The sequence below is a fragment of the Eurypyga helias genome, unplaced genomic scaffold, assembly GCF_000690775.1.
Source record: "Eurypyga helias isolate BGI_N326 unplaced genomic scaffold, ASM69077v1 scaffold962, whole genome shotgun sequence".
Classification (NCBI taxonomy): Eukaryota; Metazoa; Chordata; class Aves; order Eurypygiformes; family Eurypygidae; genus Eurypyga; species Eurypyga helias.
Window position 1 is genome coordinate 19,441 of NW_010237591.1, and position 10,671 is coordinate 30,111.

Sequence of the window (10,671 nt, forward strand, 5' to 3'; positions counted from 1 at the left end):
CTCAGTGTCTTTCTTGCAGTGAGGGGCCCAAAACTGAACAGGATTCAAGGTGCGGCCTCACCAGTGCCCAGTACAGGGGGACAATCACTTCCCGACTCCTGCTGACCACACTGTTCCTGATACAGGCCAGGATGCCGCTGGCCTTCTTGGCCACCTGGGCACACTGCTGCCTCCTATTCAGCCGGCCGTGGACCAACAGCCCCAGGTCCTTTTCTGCCTGACAGTGACAGCTTTCCAGCCCCTCGTCCCCAAGCCTGTAGCGCTGCCTGGGGTTGTTGTGACCTAAATGCAGGGCCTGGCACTTGGCCTTGTTAAACCTCATCCACTTGTCCCTAAGCTGACACAAGCAGAGGTTACCCCACCGATGTGAACCGAAGCCAATTTGCCTCATCTGACCCTGTGGGAGAAAGTCACGTGTCCTCTGCTAGGCTTTAAGACTACAGATACAGCTTCCTTAAGCCCAGCAGAATCACCAGCTCCAAGGATGTGAAGATGAAGGTAATTCGGATTCCCTCAGGGTCTGGGCATTATTGGTAACTGTTAACACACCGATAACAGCTCTTAAATCTACAAACACCCAACACCCAACCCCATGTGAGCAAAGTTACACTATGTCTCTGGTTTTGGGATCAGGTCCAAAAGCAAACTGTAACAAAGATGGAAAGAAACTCAGGGACAGATCCCTATGTGGAATAAAAATTCAGGTCTGTCCAAAAGCAAACACTGTAACAAAGATGGAAGGAAACTCAGGGACAGATCCCTATGTGGAATAAAAATTCAGGCCTTTGAAACTTTCAGTGCCAGTGAAGGAGCTAAGAATTTCAAAATCTTCTTACGGAACTTGGCAAGAGCCAAGTTTGACAGGATTAAGACAATGCAATTCCAACTGAAAGGTTTAGAAAGTCAATAAAAAAAGCTTTCCCTGTGGGCTTCTACCAGAGATGCCCCACCACTGCACTGAGGATCTTGAAAGTAAAAGCATGACTAAAGAAAGGGGAAACTGATGTACTTTTCCCTGATGGAAGAAATAGAAAACAGAACAAACCAAGGAACAGCTGATCTTAAAAAGAGGGGGGGCGCAGAGATAAAAACCCAACACACCTGATTCTTTCACTTTGAAATTCTGTGTATAAATAGGTGTTGCACTTCATTCCTTAAACAAGGATCCTCTTTAAACCTAACAGCGTATTTCAAAGCAATGATCCTGCAAGTCATGCAGAGGCACAATATACTGAATTAAATCTAGTTCTCTGGCTCATAACTTACTGAATATTTCATGTCTCGGACAGAACCTTCATAGAAACTATGGGAATGGCTATAATTTCTCTGCTTCCCTGCAAATAAAGAATGAGAGTTTTTATTCCCTGTAGCTTTTGATGCTATTTGTTTACCATGCAAAGACAGCAGCTGCAGTTGCTAAATAACTGAACGGAAAATGCTTTCTTCTTCAAAGTTCTGCATTAGTTGCTCCACAGAAGTCAGAAACCTTTTTATGGGACCCATAAGAACATAATTTTAATAGGACAGACATCCCCACTCTCCCAAAAATACCCACATTTTAATGCTTGGACATGTAGTACATCTCCACATTTGAAAACAGAAAACCTAGAAAATTTGACATATACACCAAACAACTTGAGTCAGTCCCTCGCTGTAGTACTCACTGGGGGTCTTCCATCGGCCTCCACTCCACATCATGGTAGAGGTTCTGCACGTTCTTCAGCCACTCTCTAAGGATCGCTGTGGTGTTATCAACATTGTGGTCAGTGGCCGCCCTAGAAAAATGAGAGCACGAAGCCCTGTCAACACACGTTTTACATACTTTGCCTTTTCCCAGCTGGTAAATGAGTCAAACAGAGGCAGGACCTGTTTCTTACAGGCACATCCAGCTCGTGGCAGAAGTCAGGGCAGCTCCACAGATGTGCAAGTCCTTGCTAAAGCACGCAGAGCACACTTCCCTACAAAGACAGGGCACCCGCTTAATGCGGGCAAGCTTGCACACTGCTCCCCTCTTGCTGAATCACTGCAGCTTTATCATCAAAGCAAATACAGGACAGAAGTCTGTTCTTAATGCCCTCGTGCCGAATTCTTCTTACTGGCTGTCACAATCACATCCCTTCAAACAGTTCATTCACCCCCTGAAAAAGACAGCGCAAACCATCACAACTCGGGTGGCCCAAGGTAAGGCAACCACTAAGGTCCTATCCCTAGAAGCACCAGGATTTTGCTTGGCTTGCTGTACCAACCTGCAAAGCCCACTATTTAAGCTGCACAGCCTGGCTGTGAGCTCACCTACGCCTCACCCTAAAGCCCAGGAATCACTTGTGCCAGGATCAGGGGCTCTGCTAAGAAACTGAAAGGAGCCGCCGCTAACACACAGCTCACAAAGGAAAGGAACACCTCACTCTGCAGCGTGGACAATGATAGCCAGGGTCTGAAGAGCCACTGCCTTCCACTTTGCAACCTGCAATCAGCACAGTCCCTCCCAACAGCCCTGTGCACAGTCAAGCTGAGCAGTGAGGCAGCGGGGGAAGGCAGGGATGCTCAACATACACCAGGATCATCAGACCTCCTGCCCCCTTCTGTAGCCAGAAAGGAGCAAGGCTGAGGCTCAGAGAGAGGCAGTTTGCTTTCCTACTGCTGCCTGACACAGAGGTTATACATTTGTGGAAACACACGGAGGAGCTTTATGCAGATGTTATGTTCTGTTAAAACACTGAACTAGCGCTCGGTCCCAAACAATAGGGTGGGAGAAACCAGTTTGCTTCCTCCACAGCCTCCACCACCCTCCCTGAAAGAATATTTCTTCCTCGGAGCTGAGTAGCATAGCTGCACAAACTGGAACAGGATGCACAGATCCATGTCTCTGACAGGAATCACATGGAAACACTCCCAAAGGAGCCACAAGCTCATCTCTGCCTGGGAACCTCACGTGTTTGGGTTACAGGTCGAGCGAGCCAAGTCGCATCCCAGCTGTTCCATTCCAGTCTGTGTTTCCCTGGGACCAGGACCTTGCACATCCAACACCTGGCCACTCACGTGGTCATGGCAGATCCCACTGCAAATTCCCTTAAGCCAAAGGGCTGCTCCCTTATTTTTTTTCCCAGCCTTAAGGCAGGAAAGCCCAGCCCCATGGCAGGGCACAGCCTGTGCAGCCACAGCTCTGCAAGCTCCACTAAGGACTTAAAATCCTTTTATATTCTTGAAGTAGTATAAATACTGAGAAAAGTACCAAGGAGAGATAGCAAAGATAGTGTGAAACATCTCTAAGGGGAGGGCAGTGGAAGGTTGTGCCAAGTCCACAGCAACTGCTACAAATTTTGTCCTCCAGCTCCAGAAACCCAAAGGGACTTCCCACAGCATCCTCCACCCTATCTGAAGCCAGAGATGGCTGTAGTTAGGGGAGGGTACACAGAAGGGAGAAGGGGGGCACATCACAAACTCTAGAGCTACTCCGAGCCATTTCAGGAACATACCTCCACCCCAAGTCATTGTATGATCCTCCAGATGAGAATCAGGGCATGAACCCTTTCCAGTTCATGAAACCAGAAGATACTAATGCCATGGGGTTTATCCTAGTTTAAGTTTAAAAAATAAAAGAATCAAGAAGTCAGATTTTGAGTTTATTTATAATTGGAAGAACACAATCACTTAAGGACAGGATTTTTGTTTGTTGAATATTATTAATTGTTTTAATAGACAGGAATAAATGATCACCAAGTGAATGGAGGCTGGTTTCTTTGCTATTAACTGCTTTTCTGTGACAGAGCAAGGCTGGAGTTAGTTGTAATTTTGGGGTTTGCTTTTGACCAAGACCCTGGGTGCAACTGGACTGTAAATCTAGTTTGCAAGGATGTTGCAGTCTGTTGACAGAAACAGTCATATTGCTGACTTGGTGGAACAGGTTAAGTCAAGCCTGCTCACGTACTGAGACCTGTTCTACCAAGTCAGCAATATAAGTCAAGCCTGCTCACGTACTGAGTGGAAGTGCTGATGTCCGCTTGAGCCCCTGTTTTAGCACACTTGCTTTGGCTGCCCACAGCCACTGCGCGTTTCACGAGTCGTGTTCTGCTCTCCTCCCACACACCAGCTGCACAGTCAGTGAACAAGAGCTCCTAAATACCTAAAATACCAGAAAACTCTGAAAATGGGTTGTTGTTCACAGTCATCACTGGAACTGCAGTGGCACCAAGATGTTCCCTGCAATACAGCAGGACCACGTTGGAATTAGGCATCACACAAACCAAGTGAAGATGATGGTGGCCATCCTGAAGAACGCCAGAATCCATCTTACACCATATTCTTTGCCAGGCCCAGGCTAGTCTTAAAGATCCCACAAATCCACAAAGTAAGCACACAAATCCCACAGAGTCAGGTGCATGTGCCAGTTTCCCCTCAGCAAGTCTCATCCCAGTCCTTCTAACCTTGCATAATACCAGCGGGGGAGATGTGGAGGGGCTTGCTACAGTCTGAGGAGGGAAAGGGGAAGCTTCAGCTGTGTGTCTCAAGTTAGTCTTGGTGTCATGCTGCCTGCTCCTTTGTCTCAGCCTGGAGATTCTGCTGTTCAGCTTTGTGCACACACAAGCCCAAAACGTATTAGTGAGGGAGCTCTTTGCCGGGATGGAAAATGGAAACCCAAAGTTCACAAATGAAACAATTTTCTTGACCAAAAGAAAATTAAAGTGTAGTCATTCAACCTCCAGAGAAAATTATTAAGATGAGAAAATGATGTTTCCTCAATTGCTTAGAGTTGCTTCGTGAAGCCCAAAACTTTGCCTAGCAGAAGAAACCTTACAGCTGACAGGAATCCTGCAGCTCTTCCCTCATAAGCTAGTCGCCTTCAACAGCTCACCCTTCTTTGCTTCCCCAGGTGAGACAAGGGGGCTGAAGGATGCTCTTCCCATCACATCTTTGTCTCCAGTTCCTGTAAGGTCAGATGGCACAAGTTTTGACACATCACCATCCCAAGAGCAGGGCACAGCACACCAAAGCCTGCTACTACCTGATCCTGGCCTGTGTTAAGGGCCTAGGAAAGAGCTTCCCACCAATCAATCAGACCCCCCACGCCAGCATGTCCTTGACAAAATTCACCCCAGAAGAACCTCAACAGCTAACAACCTCCAGGCATGAATGAGAGCCTGGAGGAATCTCTAGATCTACCCACAAAGAAACTGCGAGAAGAAAAATAGCATTTTACTGCCTAGGTTGTAATGGTGGTGTTATGTAGAAGGTAAATTCACATCCCAGTAGGCCTTTACAAAGACATGTATGAGACAAAGCTCTGGCACAAATAAAGAACTCGAGTCTCCAGGACTATCCACCCAGCAGCATTTCTAAGCCCAGAAGTTCTCAAAGGCAATAAAGTTTGTCACACCCTGGATGAAACATTCCCTATGACTAGCAATTTGGCAAACCTTTGTTTTTCCAGCTTTGAGCCTCAAAAAAAACCCACCCAACCAAAAAAACACCCACCAAATAACCCAAGCCATTCCCAAAAGTATTTATCACTATTAGTTTCAGAACAATTCCCATTTAAGATCAAATAAAATCAGTACTTACTCCTATTGTAGTGTCTGAACCAGTCACCCCTGAAAAAATAACCGCTGTGGTGTTTGCAATACCAGTGTATGGAAAAACAGGCACTTTTTTCCCCTTCCTTTTTTTTTTTTCTCTCTCCAAAAAGACAACCACCACTGCACAAGAAAAACAGGCAAATAAAAATACGAGCAGGCCTTCCCACTGGCAGTGAGAGCTCCTCAAGCCATAAGAGGCACTTCTTCTGTAACAGACAGTTTGTAGGACTCCAAGAAGTGGAGTATACAGTTAAACCTTCAGTGCTAAAACTCAGATGGATGGACCAGTTGGACCCTGTTAATTCTTAATCCATTTTGAAGATGCTAAGGCCATCTCTGCCGCAGATACCACCACTGCTGATCTGTTGCCCATGATGCACATCTTCCCAGATCTGGAAAACTGGCTGTCCTTTCTCTGGGTGAAGGTGGTCAGGAAGGGTTGAAATACACAGACAGAGCAGCCAACACTTGTGTCATGCCTGGTGCAGCGAGACAAGGCCATGGGATGAGACTGTTCACATGATAACCTGAGGGTAAGAAAGCATCACATGGAAGATGCTGTGCTGGCAGTGTCCTGTGCTGACTCCTCTTGGAGGAGGCTTACAGCAGGTGAGGTAAAGTGGTACCTCCAATTCCTGCAGAAAAGCAATTTCAGCCTGCTGAAACTCCTCCTCCAACAGTGCTAGTGGAGAGGCAGCACAGGCCAACTGGTCTTCTCTGCACATCCTGCCAGCAAGTTTGATGATGAGAGCATGCCGCACAGGAGGTGTTATCATCCATCCTCACTGGTTGGTGGTATGTACTTGGTAGGCTGAGGAGAGTGGGCCACCTTAAGTCAGCTCTGCTTAGCTCTCGAAGACAACAGCTTAGCAGTCCACATGGCCCTTAGATTAAGGCGGTGCCTAGATTTTTTTCTTGGTATATTTTTGGAAGCAGGCTGGTGAGCACAGTGCTATAGTACTACTATTTGAGTTCGAGTCCATCATCATTCATCTTGGCCAGGTGTCAGGTTCCAGTCACATTTTTTGAGTGGATCAGCGTGAACCATCTGCGCAGTCAAGACCAAGCAGGAGCTACCAGAAGATATGCTAAGTGCCAGGCCACAGGAAGAGGAGAGGTGATTGGGCTGGCAAGGAGAACAATCCTTACCTGTCATTCTCCAGCGTCTCACCACCTTCACTGCTCTCTGCTGGACTCACTCATGCTTACTAACATCTTTCTTCACCAAGGGGTGTCAAAATCAGATGTGGCATTCCAGATGTGATCAAACAAGTGCCTAGCAAAAGGGGAATAAGCCCTTCCCTTGATATCCTGGCTATACTTCTGTTCATGTTGGCCAGGATGCAGTTCACCTCCTCTGCCAGGACACACCGCTGGCTCTTGTTTGGGTTGCTGGCCACCATGGCTCCACAGGAGCCTTTTCAGCAGAGCTGCTCTCTGGTCTACAGCATGGCAAAGGGTTCTTCCTTCCCCCATGAGGGACCTGATGAAGTTCAAGAGATTCCCTGCAGGCAACTCTCAACTCAGAGTGAGCACACTCTGCCTGCAACGAGTAATTGGGGAAGAAGACTGAAACAGCAGGTTTGTCTCAAAAGGGACAGGTTACATGAGTGACCTTTGCACTAAAAGGGAGGCTACTTCATGTTCAAGAGCTGATCAACAATGTTTAGAACTTAATTAAAGGAAAAAGGTCTCCTGTGAGATTTACAACCTACAGCTTGTGCGACACAACTGGGAAAGACTGGTAGAAGGAAAAAAATAACATTAAATTCCTGCCACTCTTGTCTGAAAAGAAAGTTTAATTTATTAAACTGGAACAGACCTTCAGATGGACACTCCTATTCCACTAACATGGCAGCTTTTTCCACTCAGATTTAAACCCATTTCCAATAAACAGAAGTTAAATTTTCAAAAACTTTGAGTGAGAATGTTCATACAGGGGCTTGTGCAGGCATAATTATAACTACTTTGGTATTTACTTTGGCTTTAACTAGTAGTCTTACCAGGGACACAAGCCCTCATTGTCCATGCTCAGCAAAAGACCCCCACCCAAAAAAAATCAAGTACTACAAATAGTGGAAAAGTAAGCGCGACATTAAGCGCCTACTGTTTTAACTAAGCAACATGTGAGCAGCAGCACAGGAGGAAAACTGCTCCTTTTACACACTGCTCATATTTTTAGCTTGATAATGTCTGTTCAAACTATATTTGCAAGAGGGAGTTAATTTAGGCTTTGATGGTTCTCCTCTTTTCCTCCCCCTGCCACAAAAAGGAAAAAAAAAAAAAAAATCACCCTTTTTTACTTCTTCACATCCCAGCCTGCTCTCCCAAGCTATTTACAGTTTATTTACCTATGGCACTGGGTCAGAAGAGAAAGTTTTCACCTTTACCATCTGTATAGGAAAAGTACTACAGGACAAACCCAACACTGTGTGCCTCTGGCTTGCCAGAGTCCAGGTCACACTGTAAGACAAGTTGTGGGAAACTCTACAGCCAGGGGCCTGCAATGATTTTCCTACTGAATTTAGCATTTACTAACTGTTCCCTTTGGCAAGGGGGGAGGGAGGGCTTTGAATGGGGGTAAGTACTTCATGTTCAAGAAGAGTATACTGCAAAGCAGAGTCAGAACTGGAGGCAGCTAGTTCAAAAACTGTAAGGAGGATCCCTTCTCTTCCTGACAGTGTTTCAAAGACTACGGGGCTTGAGGAAGGTGTTGAGTTCTGCCCCCATCCCAGTGTAAAGTAACACACATAGAGAATGGATCTGCACTGTTTAAGTCAACTGCTCCTGAATCCCTTACTGCTATGAGAGCCAAGCTCAGGCACCCAGGTCCCAGTGAGCCCTTCCCCTCACCCTACCAAGCACATACCAATGGTTCGGATGCTGCTGATGGTCGGGGTTGCATTGAGAATGGCTCACAGGAAGAGGACATGCATGGCTTTCCAGGGCTCCTGCACGCTGCAGGACTGAGTTGGGCACGTAACCAAGCCCCAGGAAAACCCAGAGATATGCATTTTAGTGCTCTCACTTGCTTTTTCTCCACTTGCGGCCAGGGATACAGTTTTCCCGCAAGGCCTGCTATGGGATGTAGTCCAATATTGAGTTCCACTGAAACAAGAGCCAGAAGTTGGCCACATGCCCTAAATCTGCAGGGTCTCATCAAAGCAAAGGCCAAAGTCAATGGAAAGCCTGTTAGCTGATCACTTCTAACGACTGTAGCATAGAAACTGGTGACAAAAGCACCAGTAGCTCACCTTGGCCATCTTCCACAAAGCAGAGCAGCAATAAAGCGTTCAGAGAGAGGTTACGTCTCCAAACAGTGATGTAGGAAGCATATTTCTGTGTGCTGTGTTCCACAACTTGTGCTAAACCCCAGAGCATTAGAAAAGCCACACTACTTCGTGCAACGTTAGCCTTTACAAACAAGTTGCTACAAGGGTCTGATGCTTTTCACCACCGCACTAACAGCACGTGATGAACAGTGCACAGTATGCGAATTTTAATAGCTTAACTTGAACTAAAGAGAAAGCAGAACTAGGGGAGGCAGCAAGGTACTTCTAGCTTTGGAAGGCTCACTAGAGACCTCTGATCAGTTTAGATCCTGCAGCAAAATCCCACTTCAGCCTTCCGTCACTTTGGGCAGCTCACAGAGCGCCCTGGTCTGAGTGGAGAACTGAGCTCAGTGTCACACAAGCTACCCTGACCAACGACTCTGCCTATTTTGGGTGTGAATTCAGCCCTGCCAAAAATAACAAAAAATAGAATCCAGCAATGGAGTCCTAATATGAGTCAAATACAAATTTGGATTTAGATTTCCCAAAACAAGTCATAAATAAAGTAACAGACTAAGTAATTTCTCCCTGGCTTTTTGTTTGAATCCTGCCAGACTTAGAAAACTAAATTCAAAACAGAAAAACCACCAAATGGGCAGTTTCCACGGTGAAGCAGTGACGAATTACCTTGACTAGGAAACAGTGCAGCTGGAAGAAACTGGAAGAGAAGGTATGGATCCTAAAGGGCAAGAAAAAAATTTAAAACAAGACAAGGCAAAATACTTGTGAAACGCAGAGAGAGGGAGTCTGCCAAGGCAGCGCGGAACTGCCGGACAGCAGCTGCTCCGTTACAACGGCCGAGACAAAGCTCTCGCAGCTACGGCTCCACCAGCATCCCTGAGGGTCACAGCACACTGCCCACCCCAAAGCAGACGGCTTTCCCTGCCTCTGGCATGGCCTGACGCACAAGCAAAAGGCTGCTCGGTACCCAGTGGGCAGTATACCTTGATTTCCCAAATTCTGGTGTTTCCTGTCAGCTGTGAAAACATCCTTCTTTACCACAGAGGAGCAAGCGGAGTTGTTATTATCAACTACTTCACGTACTCCTGCTCAGGATCTTCTCAAAAACGCAGTAAAAGCAGTGTTTTCAAGCAGTCCCCCACCAACAGGCAGGTATGGCTCTTTTTCACCCAGTCCTGAGGGGACTCAGTTAACAAACAGTATTCTTTTCACCAGAAGAACGCTACTGCTTTGCAGATATTTGGGACTGCCATCCCTACCTTACATCTACTCATGCAAGACTTCATGCCCCAAATCTCACAGACATCAATGGGATGAGGGCATAGCACATATTTGGGGATAACACCAGGGAAAATGAGACAGCACAGAGCTAGCTCACAATAAGGCAGTTCAGGGGCTGGGAACAGATTTAAACCTTCCTTGCCACCACTTATTTTAGCATAACTATGCTCACACACTTCATTAATAAGGCCTGAACATTCAGGCCCACGTTCAAAGAATTGTTTAAGCATTTAAACAAGTTGCTAAAATTTTAACGTATGCATAAGACTTTTTGGCTTCACAGGGACTTGGCACTGGTTGTGGGGTTTTCCTTAATTAAGGACAGACTTTTGCAAGTACCTTTTGTTTTTTGAAATATTTTAATTTGGTCCTCCCAGCGGAAGGGTGGTCTGAGCCCAGACCGGTGGCCGGGAGTCATGTGGGAGCACGGAGCCAGTAACCAGAGCAGCGACACTCTCCAGGCTGGGCAGCCGTGCAAGAACAGGACCTCACAGCACAGGAATGCAACACATATCTCTCTTCTC

The 10,671-nt window shown here is 46.5% G+C and overlaps 1 protein-coding gene across 1 annotated transcript in view; it reads right to left on the reverse strand.

The window, feature by feature from the left end:
• Window positions 1-1,770, reverse strand: part of LOC104506513 (procollagen galactosyltransferase 2) — an 18,906-nt gene extending 17,136 nt beyond the window's left edge. The window contains exon 1 of the mRNA XM_010147486.1: window positions 1,665-1,770. Within this exon, the coding sequence (XP_010145788.1) occupies window positions 1,665-1,678 (14 nt within the window). The 5' untranslated portion in view covers window positions 1,679-1,770. The remainder of the gene's footprint in view (window positions 1-1,664) is intronic.
• Window positions 1,771-10,671: the final 8,901 nt, after the last annotated feature.